The 19771-nt window shown below is 33.8% G+C and overlaps 1 protein-coding gene across 1 annotated transcript in view; it reads left to right on the forward strand.

Annotated features, from left to right (window-relative positions):
- Nucleotides 1-9899: 9899 nt before the first annotated feature.
- The window catches only part of PTPRQ (protein tyrosine phosphatase receptor type Q), a 215177-nt gene continuing 205305 nt past the window's right edge, over nt 9900-19771 (forward strand). The window contains exons 1-5 of the mRNA XM_032171667.1: nt 9900-10064; nt 10411-10519; nt 11164-11390; nt 16968-17037; nt 18677-18876. Coding sequence (XP_032027558.1) covers nt 10011-10064; nt 10411-10519; nt 11164-11390; nt 16968-17037; nt 18677-18876 — 660 coding nt within the window. The 5' untranslated portion in view covers nt 9900-10010. The remainder of the gene's footprint in view (nt 10065-10410; nt 10520-11163; nt 11391-16967; nt 17038-18676; nt 18877-19771) is intronic.

The raw sequence follows: 19771 nt of genomic DNA on the forward strand, positions 1-19771 counted from the left end.
GCTATCCCTAAAATACATTTTTACATTTTTTTGTTTCAGGTGTGCAGAAGAGTAAGTCCTACTCATTATGTAATATATCTATTATATGCATATACACTTAAAAATCAGTATTTGTGTTTGTATGTGTATATATACATGTGAAATTTAAAAACATATGGAGTCTATTGGTCTTTAAGTGCATAAACTTCTAAGACAATCCACTATGCTTATTACTCTGTGAACTTCACTGAGTTATTCTGCCTCCACTAGCCTAAAATTATTCCTTAGTGAACATAGGAAGGATCACAACCTCTACCTTGTAGTAGTAATTACTGTAAATATGATTGTTACAGAGTTAGTGCTTTTTAAACCTTGGAAAATATAAATTTACTTTTCTCTTTCTCTAGATATCATACTGCATGCCATCCAGAAAGGAAAAGCTGATTAAAGTCATTGTTTATGGCAACAAAGCCAAAGTAAAAAAAATGACTCTGGGCATAGACTACACGTTTCAAGTGAAGACAGTTAAAGGCAAAGGTTACAGTGTATCTGTAATGAAAAAAGTGACTATAAGTAAGGAAAGATCATAGATAGTATTTAGTTTTATAGTTCTGTAACACTTGAAAGTATTTTGGCTAAGCATGATTATGTTTTAAGACATAAAAGCTGATAAGTAATGATGATTTTAAGAATATGATTAAGAGAACTCAAAAATATGTGAACTTAAAAAATTATTTGTATATCTAGATGTATTGAGAGCTACACACAGAGTTTTTAAAAATAATCTGAAGCCAAAAATATGCATATATGTGTGTACGAACATATTGTTATATATGTTAGATACATGGAATACATATGTATACACATATATATTATGCCATAATAATATAAACACAATTCATTTTCTACTGACCTGAGGGTTGATAAACAGAGTAATTCTGTTTTCTCTTTCCTGAAGTTTGTAAATTTATTGTAAATTGGTTTCGTAATGTTTTTGGGTGAGGTGGAATAATAGTATTAGTTGTCAACAGTTCTAGTGAAAATTTGTGAGGACGCCTCTCAGTGGAGACTAAGTGATAATGCAAGTAGCAACATTAGTTGTATCGATGAACAAATTAAAAATGGAAGCAATATAGGAATGCTAAAAACTTTGATGTAACAAGAAGAGCCACATTTGGAAATGCCCTTATTCCTAGCCTCTGCTCCCTCTCTAACTTATTCTCTTTCATCTTCATTTGGCATCTAGCTATCTGCTTGGTGGTGGCTAACAAAATTCTGACTATGTCATGTCATATAAGGATATTTATGGCTACAAGCACTCAAGAGGCACAAAGCTAAAGGAATGGCTTTATACAAATGATTTATGATTGACTAAGGAAAGATATTTGAGAACTAGAGAGAATATTGTTGTGTCACTTAAATTAAAACCCAAATGTAATGTCTTATTTTTCTATTTGCAGAGATAAATATGTAGAACATTATACATGAGTAAATTAAAGGACTATTACATAGATATTTAAATTATAATATTCATAATTGCTTTATTTTTACTAATATATGTATAATTTCTATTTACATATAATTTACCTTTTCATTAGAACCATCTAGGATTTGTGGCTTAATCTTGAAAGCTGTGAATACTTCTTCAAATTTAATGTGGAATACAACAGAGACCAATTTCACTCATTATAAGATTTATATATCAAATAGAACATTTGCAAAAGACTATCTTATCTGGGAAATGGTGACTGAGCACACAGTTACAGATGTGACTCCTGGTGTAATATATAACATCATGGTACACAGAATAAGAGGCAACCTTGGTGGATCCGGCACATTTACTAGGGTTGTTGCAGGTATGCAAATTCTCTTTGATATTTAAGAAATTCACATTTCTGTTTTATATTGTATTGTTCAAGATAAAATTTCAATAGAGTTTTTTGAAATTTGAAAACTTACAGTCTATAGACTATTTCAAAGGATGAAAGTGCTCATTTTAGTGGGCTGTTCTGCAGATTTTTTTTTTTTTTTTTTTATAAGACGGAGTTTTGCTGTTGTTGCCCAGGCTGGAGTGCAATGACGCGATCTCGGCTCACTGCAACTTCTGCCTCCCGGATTCAAGCAATTCTCCTGCCTCAGGCTCCTGAGTAGCTAGATTACAGGCAGACACTACCACGCCTGGCTAATTTTTGTATTTTTAGTAGAGACGGGGTTTCACCATGTTGGTCGGGCTGGTCTCAAACTCCTGACCTCAGGTGATCCACCCACCTCAGCTTCCCAAAGTGCTGGGATTACAGGCATGAACCACTGCGCCTGGCCTGTTCTGCAGATTTTTGAAATAACAGGTGAAATATAAATTGAATAAAACATTATTTGACACACAGTGATCAATAAATGAGGTTAATATTATATTCAATTTCACACTGAATTAGAGATCTAGCTAGTGGAATTATGTGGTATATTTGGGGATCATCTATTCTCCTAAAAATGTGTTCTTTGTCTTTGACATCCTAATATGTGTTATACACATGAAAAAGCATAGTCTTATGATATCCACGGGATAGTAAAGAATACAAGCATGAAAACACGTGTAGTATAAGTCAGTGCAACTGGCGCTTTAAGCAATGGAAGTATGTCCAAACTTATTGTAGTTGAACAGAAGAGGGAAAGATCAGCTCTATGGCCTCGATGAAGAAAACTCTTTGGGGCTGGTAATGTCTGTAAATGGGTTAGGAATTTGCTAATCAGACTAGAGAGCATATGGAGTATGCGAAAAGGAGGACTCCCAGAGGTACGGAACAGCCCATGCAAAATTATGGAGGTGTAAATGAATATGGTGTATTTGTGGAACTATAAGCAATTCAATATTGAAAGATTTTTATTGTTTTTTAATATATAAAAAGAATAAAATCCTATCCTGAGTAATTTAGAGAGTAATTTTTTAATCCAAAGGAAGCCGTGAAGCCTATGAATATTTTAAATTTTTCAAAAAAGAACAAGATTGCAAGAGTAACACATGAGAATTACTCTTAAGTGATCTTGAAAGCTATGGATTGGACAAATGACCCAAGGTCCTGGACATATGGTGATAATTCAGGGTATAGGTATTTATTATTTGGCTGTCAACACTTTCTTAGTTTCTTATTTTTGCTATAGCAAATTATCACAAGATAGTGGCTTAAAACAACTCAAATATATTATCTCATAGTTCTATAGGTCATAAGTCCAACATACTTCTCTCTGGTTGAATCAAGGTTCTGGTAGGGCTGTGTTCCTTTTTGTAGATTCTAGGAGATAATAATTTCCTTGCTCATTCAAGTAGTTTGCAGAATTCAGTTCCTTGTGGTTGTAGAACTGAGGTAACTATTTCCATGGTGGCTGTCAGCTGACAGTTGTTTCCAGATTTTAGACGATGCCTCATTCCTTGACTTGTGATCCTCTTCCTACACCCAACAAAGGAGGGTTGAGTGCCACTTGGGCTTCAAAGCTCCCCTTTCCCCCCATCATATGTGACTCTTCTGCCTTCCTCTTTTACTTTTATGGGCTGGTATGATTAGATTGGGACTACCAGGATAATCCAGTTTTATCTCTGTTTATAGTTTATAGTCTTAATTCCATCTGCAAAGTGCCTTTTGCCATGTTAACACAACATATTCACTGTTCCAGGGTTTAGCATTTGGGCATCTTTTGCGGGGCTGGGCCTTATGCTGCTTAGCATATACACTATTATTCTAAATGTGATATATGTGTGATAATGCAAAACAAGGAATGAGTTTAGAATTCATACACCAGCTTTACTCCAGGATTTGACACTGGTTAGCTGAGTACTACTGGGCAAGTTACCTGATGTCTTTGGGTATCAAGTTTCTCAGAAATTTAAATTAGATGACCTCTGAGATTATTTTTGACTCATTCTCCTAATACTTTGCACATTTTTGTTCTATTTATACAGATAATCTATGACTTACAATGCCACGATTTTTCTACTTTACAATGATGCAGAAGCAATATGCATTCAGTACACTCCTCAACTTACATTGGGGTTACATCTGATAAACCCATCATAAGTGGAAAATATCGCGTCAATCATGATGGGTTATCAGGATATAACCCCATGTAAGTTGAAGAGTATCTGTCTATATTAACAGATACTATATACCTTATCTATTTCTAAAAAGCAAATGTGTTAAATCATGTGTCAAATGTCTTTTACTAGAGAGTATTATGATAGGCAATGTATACAATCAAACACACTAAAATGGGACCCGTTCTAGAAGTTTTAGTCTGTGGCAGCGTTTCTCAGCCTCACCACTATTGACATTTTGGGCTGAGAGATTCTCCTTTGTGAGGATATGTCTTGTTAATTGCGGGATGTTTAGCAGCATCCCTGGCCTCTACTCACCAGATGCTAGTAGGATCCTCCCAATTGAGCCAATCAAAATTTTTGTTAGAAAATTGCTACAAGTCCCCTATGTGGCAAATCGCAACTAGTGGTAAACACAGATATATTTGGTTAGATACAAAGATCAAATAGATCATTAAGCAAAGACTGAAGAAAAAATATGAAAAATTATTTTGTTTATACACAGGTAAAGGAAAGAGTACAGTTAGTGTGAGTGGCAGGATTTGCTCACTTAGAGAAAATTTTGTCAGAGGAAAAAGTGACCAAGGTGGTATCAATATCAGGAAAGTTTCATAAAAGATACAGAACATTTGTTTTCATTTTACTTAAAGAAAAAAGAACTTTATAAAATAGTAGGAACTTGATGTTCTGGTTGCCTAGTGTGCTTTAGGTGATGGTTTTGAGAGATTGCAGGTAAGTAATTGAAGTCCCTGTTAAAACAGCACAGTGACTTAAGAGATGAGTATAAGAAGAGGAAATGGGAAAAGATGGTAATCTGGGTTCCCTGGTGGAGCAGAAAGACATCTAGCTGTCCTAGTTTTTATAAACAGAAGAGTGGTGATGATGGAGCAATGCTTGGGGATCCATTTTGAGCAAAGCACTGAGTGGATATGAGGAGGGGGCTAAGCTGAGGAATGAAGAACAGGTAACATGATGGTTTGACTAAGAGATGACCAGGGCTTTTAGAGAAAAATAGTAGAAATAGCAATAGACTATTAATCATAGCTTACATTTAGTACTTAGTTCTTATTATGTTCAAGGCAGTCTTCTAAGCACTTCACATGTATTAACTTATTTTATTTTCACAACAATGTGTGAGGTGTTATTATACCCATAGAGATGAGGCCGGTGAGGTATGGAGATGTTAGGTATTTTGCTTAAAGTCTTGTTTATGTGGCAGAGTCAGGATTTGAACCCAGCAATCCAACTCTAGGGCCTGTGCCCAGTGTCTGTATTAAAAATTGATTTTTACACCCTGGTGACATCCAAATAGGCTTATTCATAGCCTATTTCTAAAATATGAGGAAGCTACAGGCACTTGATAAGTATACATTGCCCTGGCATGGGACATATTTAGATTGAATCCCTTAGGCCAAAATTAGAGGTCACTTCAAATAATAATCTTAGGCTTGAAAGAAAAATTATAGATCATCTAATTTTGTGGTTGAATCTATTCTAAAATATTAATTAATTCGTTTAGGTTTTTTTTTTTTTTTTTGAGACGGAGTCTCACTCTGTCGCCCAGGCTGGAGTGCAGTGGCTCAATCTCGGCTCACTGCAAGCTCCGCCTCACGGGTTCACGCCATTCTCCTGCCTCAGCCTCTCCAAGTAGCTGGGACTACAGGCGCCCGCCACCACGCCAGGCTAATTTTTTGTATTTTTAGTAGAGACGGGGTTTCACCGTTGTCTCGATCTCCTGACCTCGTGATCCGCCCGCCTTGGCCTCCCAAACTGCTGGGATTACAAGCGTGAGCCACCGCGCCCGGCCATTTAGGATTTTTAAACCTGCTGTTATTTGTAAGCCACTATGTGAAAGTTAGAGAAGCACACAGTTATCATAGTGATTGAAAACCTGAAGACTTTGCCTCTGGGTGTAAATCCTGGCTCTACCATTTACCCATTAGCTATGAGACCTGGTGGAATTACTTAAATTCTTTGTTCCTCACTTTTAAATGTCAATAATAGTATTCATGGTGTTGTTGCAAGTGTTACATAAAACAATATATGAAAGTGCTTAACACAGTGCATAGTGTGTCATAAACTTAGGAGGAGTTAGTTCTTTTTATTTTGTAAGTCTGCTGCTTGTACATCTCATTATCTGTCATAGCATACATTATGTCCAACCTATAGTTTAATCACAGAAAAATTAAAATGTGAGATTTAAAACTTACCAGATACAGTGTTAGTGCAGAGAAAATATAAAGTTAATAATGATGATGAAACTTTTAAAGTCTTAGTATTTTATTTTAAAATATCTGCCCATTGTAGTCTTTTGCTTTCTTGATACCATTTTGATAGGTCTGACTCTTTTTGAATGTTCTGAGATATGTAAGATTTTGTATATATTGGATGTCTTCCCAGCTCTATTGAGCTGTTTCCTTTATAGGCAAAGACCATGGGATCTTATTTCTCAGCTTCTCAACATCAAATTTAGGTAAATTCACTGAAATGCCAAGGGAAAAGTTAAGAGATGCTGTAGTTAGAGCTGTACTGTCCAATATGTAGTGTTTGGCAGCATGTGGCTATTTAACCTTGGAATATGGCCAGTCCAAATTCAGAGGTACTATAAGTTTAAAATGTATGTGAAATTTCAAAGAGTTAGTATGAAAAAAATTAATGTAACCACTTTAATAATTTTATAGTAATTATATGTGAAATAATGCTTTTGATATATTGGGTTAAATAAAGTACATTATTAAAATTATCTTACATGTTTCTGTTTACTTTTTAAATATGGCTACTAGAAAATTCAAAATTGCATGTGTGGCTCATGTTATAGTTTTATTGGACAGTGATGGTTTAGAAAATCACAAGATATATTAGCATATCTGAGGCTTTAAAATATCCTGCAATAAAGAAAGCTGCTTAACTTAAAAAGAACTTATTTGACAAAGTGGTTTGATTACAGAACATCTATTAAGCTCTAATGATATAGGATTCTGAGGATTAATTTTTAGGAAATTAAAGTCTGGAAGAAACATGTAATTAAACCTAGAATTCCTTTTGCTAGCCCTAATTAAGTTGAATATGAAATTTTTTTTCCTCTTAAAACTCCAAACATTTCCACTTCACAATGTTATTTTTATTGGTTAGTAAGAATTAGGTTGAGAATAGTATTTTTGTTTTTTGGTTTCCTATTTTTTGAGAGATTAAATTCCATGGAGAATAAATTATATATTTATTACGGAGTTTATTTTCAGTTAGTTGAATCTTCTAGCTCTTAACCAGAAAGCTGCACTCTTTCATAATGATTTAAGCATTGCCGTAGATCCTCTACCTTTTTCTGAGGGCAAGCTTCTCTCCTCTCGGCCTAGACTCCATGATTTCCTACTAATTATCTTCTTGCTGCCATTTTTACCTTGCTCTAATTTATATCCCATATTTCAAAATTATATTTTTAAACAAAAAACAAGCCCTGTTGCTTTCCTGCTTAAAATTCTTCAGTGGCTTCCCACTGAATTTAGGTAAAAAACCCTAAAATCTCTAGTATGACCTACATGATCATCAGTCTGTTCCCCTTTCTTTTTTGATCCCAGAATCTCAGTCTGGCTTTCCTCGGTTACTCCAATCCTTTTTCATTTCCAGGACTTCCATACACTTTGCTATTTGGAAAGGCCTTTACCAAACTCTTGTGAAGATTCCAGGCCTTCCCTCTTGATCAGATTGGCAGTTGTCCAGACCAATATATTCTTCCTTCTCTTGGTGAGACACAGTTCATTCTTAGGCAAGGGTTATTCAGTCCAGGAAACCACATCCCGTTTCTCTGCCATCCCAGTAGCTAGTGCTTCACTTCTCACATCTTCCTTTTTCTTCCAAAGTCTTATTCCATGTCTTCATTAGTTTCTTTTCTAAAACTTCATAGATACTAGTTACTCTCTGGGGTCCCTGAAGCAATAGTATTAACCCTCACACAAATCAGTAAATGTGAGTAGTAGTTGGTTAGACGGATCAGTCATGGTAGATTTTTGTCTATTTTAATGTAGCAGATAGGAGATTCAAGCTTTTTTTCTCTCAAGCTTGAGAATACAGAGGGCATCGGTTTGACTTACCTCGGAAAAAATGCCAGCAGCTAACAATGAAATTCTACCCATCACAGGCTGGGTATTTCTCTGATTTTTTGCCTTGGGTTTACAGTATTCCTAGATTTACCAGAAAACTGTAGTGGACAATTAGTGGTTGATGCCAAGAGAATGTTTGGAACTTTGAGAATGTTGGGGTGGACATTAATCAGTTGATATAAGCTTTGGGTATGGCGGACAACGTTATGTTATAATCATTAGAAGAACTTTCAAAGGAGATAAACTATTTCAGAAACATTCTCCCCTGAAACACCAAGAAAGTGACCTATTATATTAATATTTTTGTTATATGCAATGTGCCCTGTTAGTTTTGTTAGAAAATGTACATTTTATTATATCCATTTTCAAATCGATTCTGGTAGTGGGGTTTTAAAATGATAAATGAGGTTCAAAATTAATTCCAGCCTCCTTTCTTTTAGAAACAGTGTTAGATTGAATCTGCATCAGGCGTGTTTTTACATGCTTGGCTTCAAAATCTCTCTTCCTCCCCCTGTATTGTTTGCCTGGAATCTGCACTAAAGATAAGGCAGAGTGCAAACCTGATCATTGGCAACCAATCAGAAGAACTTTATGTGGAAAACTCCCTTCAAGGAGGTACAGGCAGCATAAACAAAATTTTTGAAAAAGTGGAAGCAAAGGTAGAAAAATATGGTTGACATGGCTAAAACAATTGGTACTTGTTTTAAAACTATATTTCATTTCTGATATGAAACCTTATCTTTTCTCTTAAAGAAACACCTAACAAAATATTTATCAGATCAACACCATAGGAAAGGGAAAAAGACATTAAAATTTAAAAAAAGATAAAATAACTAATATTTATCAGAAATGCTCACCCTTTAAAAAATCTGGAAGATTTTGATTATATATTTTTCCAATTATCTTCTGTTTGGTAAATTTCCAAGTAATTGGATAGTTTATATTTACTTTGTTTTAAAATGATTCAAATTTTCAATTAGAGTATAAGCTTTCAAAAACAAGCTCGTCAACCAGCAGACTTTTAGCAAATAAGACATATTTCAGAAACAGAAAATTAATTGTTATATTATTTATGATAGTTATACCTAAAACCTAGTTGTTGTTAAATATTTACATGTCTAACACCGAAGTATAGTTAGAGGTCATTTATTGTACTCAATGATTTCTAACAACATGATTATTTTGGAACTTGAACCTATACGATTGGTTTTCAGTTTTTTGAAACTTTAGGAGAATAACTTTATTTTAAACCTCTATTTTTCAATATCAGAACCAGAACAACCTGAGAAACTTAGAGCCTTCAATATTTCTACACATTCCTTTTCTCTGCACTGGAGTCTACCCTCTGGTCATGTGGAAAGGTATCAAGTGGATCTTGTTCCTGACAGTGGCTTTGTTACTATCAGACATCTTGGAGGTGGAGAATATCAGGTATAGTTTTCATTATTGTACTTGCCGAGCCTACTTGTATTTATATTTTGCTTCTAACAGGAAAGTTCTTTATTTTATGAAACCTGTCTACCACAAAAACTTACTCCTTATTGGGTTTTTGAAAGCATAGGTTGAAGACAAAAACGTTGATGTCAAACTGATGAGTTTAAGTTTCAGCATCGGTGAACTGTTACCTTAGCAACATCTGTGCTGCCCTTTTTTTTAAGTTCACCCTGAACCTACAGCCAGTCATCCAAGGGTTCATGAATAGTTTAACAAAGAAACGGCAGAGCTATTGAGTAATACAGGCTCATTAATTGTGTACTTGCCAGAAGGATCTGTCTTTAAATCATTAATGCAGGCAACATTTCTCTCTAGAGCCATCAATGTGATTCTACTGGCTGAAAAATGTAATAAAGATGGATTTTCTTATCATTTTTCTTTTACTTTTTATTGGGACTTCAGAGACACAGGTATTTTGTATACACTCGTTAAAAACAAGGGCTAAGTCATGGGCTGTAGATTTCTCGAGACTTGAATAGTCGTTCCTTGTGACAGTGAAGTAGGATAGATAGAAATGCTGACTTAGGCTGTGATAACGCAGTATGTTTTATAAGTTTTTATTTTAAAGTTATTTGGTAAAAAGTTATATGAGATAACAAATCTGTATCTTACAATAATATGGAACTTATTGTGATGTTATAAACAGTGCAGAGTTATACAGTGAAGAGTTAATTTTTGTTATAGTGATAGATTTATTTTAGCTTGCTTGCTTTCCAGAAAGAATTTTAATGCAACTATTTGTTTGTGGTGTTCTAGGCTGATGTTTCCAATGTCGTTCCTGGTACTAGGTACGATACAACCATCTCTTCAATTTCTACAACATACAGCTCACCTGTTACTAGAATAGTGACAACAAATGTAACAAGTGAGTATATGTTTTAAATTACTTTGTAAGTAAAGTATTTAGAGACAGTATAATTCTACCGGATGGAAATACTTATATTGGCAACATGTACATTAAATTCATGAAAACAGTGTAGAATAATTAAGGCAAAATGGAAACAAGAAAGTGATCTGCTTAGAACCTGCATTCTGCTGTTTCTTCAGCTTCCTTTACTTTCAAAGTGCAAAGATAATTACTCTATACTTGTTTGTGAAATAGATCAGAGACCGTTAATGCTAACATTTAAATAATACAGAACCATGAAAATGAACTGGCTACATTTGCTCAGGAAGGATTATTCCATCTGTAAGATTATTTCTTGTTTTCTTAGTTTTTCTGTGTAAGCCTTGCGTTAAGTGAATTTCTTTTAAAAATGATTTGGCATCAAAAGTATATTTGGCATGTAGTATTTATTTAGTAGCATTCCATTTTTCACATTCTTATAAAAGAATGTTTTTGGTATTCCACATAGTATTTTTTTAATAGTAACAGAGCTCTAGGGAGTGTAAACTCATATTGCTCTTTGGAAATTTCAAATTTTACATTTATAAATACTGTTATTATGTATTTTTGTGAAAATGCAATAATTATTTGACCTTTTAACAAAATGGATTTTTTAAAAATAGAACCAGGGCCTCCAGTCTTCCTAGCTGGGGAAAGAGTCGGATCTGCTGGAATTCTTCTGTCTTGGAATACACCAGCTAATCCAAATGGAAGGATTATATCTTACATTGTCAAATATAAGGAAGTTTGTCCGTGGATGCAAACAGTATACACACAAGTCAGAGCAAAGCCAGACAGTCTGGAAGTTCTTCTTACTAATCTTAATCCTGGAACAACATATGAAATTAAGGTAATTATTTTGTTTATGACTACTTAGTGTTCAAACATTTCATTCATTTTAAAAGTGTGGGAGATTTTTTCCACCTTGTCAAGCCTTTACAGCTGAATACAGTCAGTGACTGACAAACAACGTTCACAGTCATGGCCTCACACCCACCTGAGATTTTAAAACTTGGTAAAATGTTATTGTCTCTTTTCATTTCAATTTTATGCATATTTATATATTACCTATTTCATTTTTTCTGTGAATATTTTTGCATATATACATGTATGAATATAATACAATACTCTAGCAAATAAAAATTATGTAAAGTTAAAGACGGAAAAGTTAAATGCAAACAAGAGGCCAGGGTAGTTTGAATGCAGGTATGTAAACCACAGGATGTTACACAGTTATTAAAAATTGACTTGCAAATTTTATTCTCCAGTTTCCTAGAAACCACAGTAAAAAGGGCAATAAACCTGTTATACAATTTCTGTATGAAAATTGTATAATAATTGCATATGGGAGCTCAAGTTTTTTTTTTTTTGTTTTTTTTGTTTTTTTTTTTTTTGGTGCTTTAGATTGGAAAGAAAGTCTTCGTTGAAGGATTAATAGCTGTAGGACTGGATTTTGTAAACTTCTTTCCATAACAGCTAAGGGTAAAATAATAAAAGCAAACTTAGTAAAAATAATTTTGCCAGGTTTTGAGATATTGTGGTGTAAGAACATGGCCTTGATCTGTATATAAAATTTAGACTCCAATGAAATGTCTTTTTTTTATTATTTTTGATTCAGGGGGCATGTGTGCAGGATTGTTACGTGAGTATATTGTGTAATGGTGGGGTTTGGGCTTCTAGTATACCCGTCGCCCAAATAGTAAACGTTGTACCCAATGAGTAATTTTTCAATCCTCACCCTCTCCCACCCTCCCCATTTTTGAAATCCCGTGTTTATTATTTCCATTGTTATGCCCATGTGTACTCATAGCTCCCACTTGTAAGTGAGAATGTGTGGTATTTGATTTTCTATGTTTGAATTATTTCAGTTAGGATATGTTCTCCAGCTCCATCCATGTTGCTGCAAAGAACATGATTTTATTTTTTTATGCCTGCATAGTATTCCGTGGTGTATATATACCACATTTTCTTCACCCAATTGATAGATACTTAGGTTGATTCCACGACCTTGCTATTGTGCATAATGCTGTGATAAACATGAGTGATGATGTTTTTGTGATACAATGATTTCTTTTCCTGGATAGATACATAGTAGTGAGATTGCCGGGTTGAATGCGGTAGATCTATTTTTTAGGTCTTTGAGAAATCTCCATACTGTTTCTTGTAGAGGTTACATTTCTAGCAACAGTGTTTTTGTGTTCCCTTTTCTCTGCATCCACATTGCCATCTGTTTTTTTGACCTTTTAATAATAGCCATTCTGACTGGTATAAGATGATGTCTCATTGTGATTTTAATTTCCATTTCTTTGATAATTCCTAATGTTGAGCATTTTTTATATATTTACTGGCCACTTGTGTGTCTTCTTTTGAGAAATGTCTGTTTATGTTTTTTGTCCACTTTTTAATGGGGTTTTTCTCCTTGTTGTATTGTTTGCACTCCTTGTAGATTCTGGATATCCATCCTTTGTTGGAGGCATAATTTGCGAATATTTTCTCCAGTTCTGTAGGTTGTCTGTTTACTCTGTTAATTATTTCCTTTGCTGTGCAGAAGCTTTTTAGTTTAACTAAGTCCCATTTAAGTCTATTTTAGTTTTTGTTGCATTTGCTTTTGATGTCTCAGTCATAAATTATTTACCTAGCTCAATATCCAGAAGAGTTTTACCTAGTTTTTCTTACTAGGATTTTTATAGTTTCAGGTTTTATATTTAAGTCCTTAATCCAGAATGTGTTAATTTTTGTATATGCTGAGAGCTAAGGATCCAGTTTCATTCTTTGGGATATGGCCAGCCAGTTTCCCCAGCACCATTTATTGAACAGAATATCCTTTCCCCATTGTTTATTTTTGTCAACTTTGTCAAAAATCAGTTGGTTGTAGGTATGTGACTTTATTTCTGGGTTTTCTTTTCTCTTCCATCAACGTATATCTGTATTTTTGTATCAGTACTGTGCTATTTTAGTTACTATAGCTTTGTAGTATAATTTGGAGTCAGGTAATGTGATGCCCCCAGATTTGTTCTTTTTGCTTAGGATTGCTTTCACTATTTAGGCTCTTTTTTGGTTTCATATGAACTTTGGGATTGCTGTTCTAATTCTGTGAAAAATGACATTGCTAATTTCATAAGAATTGTGTTGAATCTGTAGATTTCTTTGGGCGGTATGGTATGTTGATTCTTCCAATCCAACAGCGTGGAATGTTTTTCCATTTGTTTGTGTCATCTCTAATTTATTTCATGAGTGTTTTGTAGTTCTCCTTGTAAAGATTTTCATCTCCTTTGTAAAATGTATTCCTAGATATTTTATTTTTTTTGTGACTGTCGTAAAAGGGATTGAACTCTTGATTTCATTCTCAGCCTGAATGTTATTGGTGTATAGCAATTCTACTTATTTTTTGTACACTGAATTTGTATCCCAAAACTTTATTGAAGTCGTTTATCAAGTCTAGGATTATTATTTTTGAGTTGTTGTTAGAGTTTTCTAGATATACGATTGTGTCATCAGTGAACAAAGATAGTATGGCTTCCTGTTTTCCAATTTGGATGCCTTTTATTTCTTTCTCTTGCTTGATCGCTCTGGCTATGGCTTCCAGTACTGTGTTCAATAGGAGTGGTGAGAGTAAACATCTTACTTTTGTTCCGTTTCTTAGGGGGAACGCTTTAAACTTTTCTCCATTTAGGATCATGTTGGCTGTGGGTTTGTCATATATAGCTCTTACTATTTTGACATATGTTCCTTTGATGCCTACTTTGTTGAGGGTTTTTATCATGAAGGGATATTGGATTTTATCAAATGCTTTTCCTGCATCGGTTGAGATAATCATATGGCTAACAGGGCTGGAAGAAAAATATTGAAAAAAAAACTTTAAGTTTAATAAAAAAGTAGAATATTTTTACTTAAAAAAATTATAAAGGCTAAATTATTTAATTTAAACTTAATTTATTTTCCAAAAACGTCACTAAGCTAAAGCTTTTAAAAACAGATAGCTTTGGCCGAGTGCAGTGCCTCATGCCTGTAATCCCAGCACTTTGGGAGGCCGAGGCGGGTGGATCACCTGAGGAGTTCAAGACCAGCCTGGCCAATATGGCGAAATCCCATCTCTACTCAAAATACAAAAAATTAGCCAGGCATGGTGGCGAGTGCCTGTAATCCCAGCTACTCAGGAGGTTGAGGCAGGAGAGTCACTTGAACCTGGGAGGCAGAGGTTGCAGTGGGCTGAGATCATGCCATTGCACTCCAGCCTGGACAACAAGAACAAAATGCCACCAAACCAAACCAAACCAAACCAAACCAAACAAACAAACGAACAAACAAACAAAGGATAGCTTTTGCTCTTTGCACATTGTGCTTTATAAAGTGTCTTTACAGAGTATCTTTTATACTTTATGAAACAGATAACTTTGGTTAATTATTTAAAAAAAACTTGAGCTTAGTGACATTTTTCAAAAATAAATCAAGTTTAAATTAAATAATTTAGCCTTTATAACTGAAAATATTTCATTTTTAAATAAAACTTATAGTTAGCTTTTCATTTTTCTTCCAATCTTGTTGTATTTACATGTCTGTTGTTGACATTTGGATATTGGTTTGAACATTTCTAAAGCGCCATTTTGCTAAGAATCATGAACTCAATGTAGTTACTTTCAACAAATATTTCTTGAACATTTACTATCTCTTGCATTTATAAAAAATGTTTTGTCCTTTACATAGTTGTTTTTTTTTTTTTTTTTTTTTGAGATGGAGTCTCGCTCTGTCGCCCAGGCTGGAGTGCAGTCGCCCGATCTCAGCTCACTGCAAGCTCCGCCTCCCAGGTTCATGCCATTCTTCTGCCTCAGCCTCCCAAATAGCTGGGACTAGAGGCGCCTGCCACCATGCCCGGCTAATTTTTTTGTATTTTTTTTTTTTTGTAGCAGAGACGGGTTTCACTATGTTGGTCAGACTGGTCTCGAACTCCTGACCTCGTGATTCACCCGCCTCGGCCTCCCAAAGTGCTGGGATTACAGGCGTGAGCCACCACGCCCGGCTGTCCTTTACATAGTTAATATGCAAAATTTAACATCATCTCATTTGAATACTACACAAAGATGAGCTTATGAAAAGCAGTGCTAAATTAGGCCACAGGAAAATGCTTCCAGTTAAGGGATATGTATGACATTTCCAAGGGATAATAAAGAGTAAAGATATCTTCTGAATCCTCCCTCAATATAACATCAATATCTTCTTTGAGCCTTGAAAATAATTAAATAGAGAGAAGAAAATATATAAAACCTGTGTAAATATGTGATTTTATATAAATGAGATAGATGTTCTTCCTAGAGGATAAGAAATACTGGGAGATATTTTTGCTGGGAAGTTTTTTCTTACTGGAAGGATGCCTATTTGCAGAATTAAAGAACACGATCAGAACTGGAAAGCAAATACTAGTAGTATGATTCCTACAATGAGAAAAGAAAAAAAATTCTTACCTATGTAGAAGTCAAAATAAAAGATTTGTGATGACTATTTTATGAAGAAAACATAGCTTAAAGAATAGGCAACCTTTTTCTAACTGACATCTGAGTATTATATAATATAGGTATTTTCTGTCAATATGCACACATTCAGATTAATTAACATGTCAATATATGCTATTGGGGATAATTAAAAATTTTTAATGTGCTATAAGAAACTATTGCTGATAGGAAGGTGATTTAGTCAACCTAGTTCTTCTTAGATCTATTTTTATGGAGCTTGAATTTTTATTCCTTTGAATTCTCTTATTTAAGGTCTATTGGGAAGCCCTTACTCTCCGTTTCATCTCACACTTATAAATCATTCTTGTGACCTTTACTCTGTTCAAATAAATGTTAGCCATTGCAGAATTCCAAAGGGTATTTGGCATGGTACATTTGATGTCTTCAGTATAAGTAATGTTATAGCAAAAATCTTGTTAAGTATTTTACATGTGCTATTTCATTTAGTCCTCAGCACAATTGTATAACATAGATACATTATTATTCCCATTTTAAAGACAAGAAAAATGTTACTTACAACAGTTAAGTAAATTGCTCAAAGCTACTATCTGGGAATTGGTAGAACTACAGTTAAGCCAAGGTTATGATTCCAGTCATGGCATTTGCAAAAAAAAGAGAAAGACTGAGCTTTCAAAATAAACCCAACTGCAACTGGATTCTTGCTCTGCCATTTATTCCTGTGTGACCTTGGGCAAGGTATTTGACCTCTCTCAGTCAGTTTTCTCATCTATAAAATTTTGACAATAATACCTTATTTGCTGATTATATAGATATCTTCATATTTGCCTTCTTCCTTGAGAGTATTAAAAAAGTATCTTTGGCGTTTATCTTATGGATAAGTCAAAGTTTTGTTTTAAATTTTAGATTCTCTTTTTTCAGGGAGTAAAATGTTCGAACACAATCCTTTTGGTCTGTTGTAGGTTGCTGCTGAAAACAGTGCTGGCATTGGAGTGTTTAGTGATCCATTTCTCTTCCAAACTGCGGAAAGTGGTAATTTTCCTGTCATTTATTTTAAATTGACTTAGTCATGAGTTTGTCATTTAAAATAATAAAGAATATAAATAAAAACTGACACTAAAATACATACAATTCTCAGTAGCGTGGCCACTCAATTAGTTTTAGAGTTCTTTTGGATAGCTAATTTATTCCTTAAAATATATATTATTCATTCTGATTATAAGGATAGTCAATGTTATCTTACAAAACTTTGAACAAACAAGAATAAAAAAATGAAAATTATCCATAGACTTATCATATAAAAAACGCTTTTATCATTTTGGTGCATTTCTGGCTTGTCTATTTCCCCCATTAATATATATCTATATGACTATACATTAATGAAAATAAGCTTGTGCTACATATGCAAGTTTATATCCTGCCTTTTCTTTTTAACATTAAGTCATAAGCATGTTATAACATAAGACTTTTGGAAACATGGATTTTAATGGTTATTATATTATTCTGTAACATGCAGTCATTACCAAACCAATTTAAGATACCTCCATTCTTCCAGGGGCATAGAGGAAAAATCTTGATGTCACTTGTGGCTGTTTTCTCTCACAGTACACATCTAATCTATCAGTAAATCTTACCAGCACAATCATCAAAGTGTACTCTGAATCTCACACTCATTGCTGACATCATGTCCAACATTATTCCTAAGAATTGTTGCATTATATTTTATTTTTATTAGAATGCAGCTGTCCTGAAGTCCCTTAATTCCTACCTTATATCATTCATATAGACCTCCTTCCAAAGATCTAACTTTCTTATGTAATTTATATGGCTATTATTTATAAATTATATTTTAGCATCCTTTTGTACAATGTAAACCTAAACTCTAGTTATTTGGCATCTTAATACTAGGCATCTTAACTATCACTTATTTTTTTTTATCTCAGACGTTTTGTTTCATTTTGATTTCTTTCAAAAGTGACTTGTCATGTTTGTTTTATATTCTGAAAGATCTTGGTGTTTTACTCTATCAGTTTTACACACTTTACCATGAGGTTAATGGGAATAATTTCTCCTAATTCTAGCTTCATATTGGTTTCATGCCAACTCAAATAGAACACAGATTATTATTATTATTACTCTGTATAATTAATGATTGATAGAAAAGCATAATGATATTCTGAAGAAAGTTGATTTCGAAAATTTAAAATACAATAATTACAACCAATTGGAGGGTATCCACTTGATATTAGGCACTAGATATTTATAAATATTCCAAGAATCTGCTTTTTGGTGAAAATGGTTGGATAATTGACTCAGTTTGCTATGTTTTTCATATCTAATGAAACTACATATTCCAGAATAGTTAAGGAAATAAGAAATTTATCCCAACTTGTTTGTATATTCACAACTATTGATTGAATTTTTTTCGTACTTATTTGAAACGTTTAATCAATGCATGTATTAGCCCAGTTACCCTAAAGTAAAGTTGATTTGCCCCAACTCCAGTTTTTTATTTTAGGCAAAGTTCAGTTAAATATATTTATAAAAATCTTACACAAGTAGATTTTATGCAGTGTGTTATATATTTAATTTCATGTACCATGAAATTATATAAATGCAATTCTAAGTTTTATAACAAAGTTTTTTCCTTCCCAATCTTTCTCTTCCCCAGCTCCAGGAAAAGTGGTGAATCTCACAGTTGAGGCCTACAACTCTTCAGCAGTTAAGCTGATATGGTATTTACCTCGGCAACCAAATGGCAAAATTACCAGCTTCAAGATTAGTGTCAAGCATGCCAGAAGTGGGATAGTAGTGAAAGATGTCTCAATCAGAGTAGAGGACATTTTGACTGGGAAATTGCCAGAATGCAATGCAAGTATCACAGAACACTTTCTACGTCTTGAAAAATCTTAGATAAACTTATATTTTCATGTTTCTAGCATCTAAATACTATATTTTTACCAAACTTTTATTAGTTATTTGATTACTTATGATATCATGTTATACACAAAGTTTTATTAGTTATTTGATTACTTAGAGTATCATGTTACACAATTGGCCTTATTCAGGTGGAATACAGGAATGGTTTGAGAATTCAAGAGTGAGAGATTAAAATCATTTAGGGAATTCTGAAAAGACTTCATGAAAGGAGTAGCATTTGTGATACACCATGGAGCAAGGACAGATAGAGATTGTGTGATGGTGGCATTCCCGGTGGAGGATACTTTATAAAGCCCTGAGGTGGAAAAGTGTAAGATATAATTGGAGAAAATATTTTACTTCCATGTGACAGGAGGGAAGAGTACATGCAGGGTAATAGTTGAGGTTAAATTTTGCAGAGGTAGACTGTCATTGTTGTGCATATCTTTGGTAAAGAATTTGTTGTTACTCTGGTCATTGATGATAAATCTGATAATAGTAATGCTTTATTATAGAATAAGCATCATCATTTTTAATTATATGATAAGCATAATAATGCTTTTCCTAAAATCATTTTGGTAATCTTTGTGTTACTATTAATGGAAACACAAACAGTTATTTTTGCTGTAAATACTTTATAAAAGTCTAAAAATCTTCTTTTTCAAATTACGATATTTCTAATACATGCACACACCTAACATGTGAGCTAGTGGCATACTAGTACTTTTTAGTACTTATGAGAAAAAGAAGATCATTAACAGTAAGAAAGCAGCATTTGAACATACACAAGAGTAAAATTATTTCAGCTCTTTGGCTCTGGCACTGTTAACATGAAGCTTAAAAATTC

Source organism: Hylobates moloch, unplaced genomic scaffold (assembly GCF_009828535.3).
Source record: "Hylobates moloch isolate HMO894 unplaced genomic scaffold, HMol_V3 SCAFFOLD_12, whole genome shotgun sequence".
Lineage (NCBI taxonomy): Eukaryota > Metazoa > Chordata > Mammalia > Primates > Hylobatidae > Hylobates > Hylobates moloch.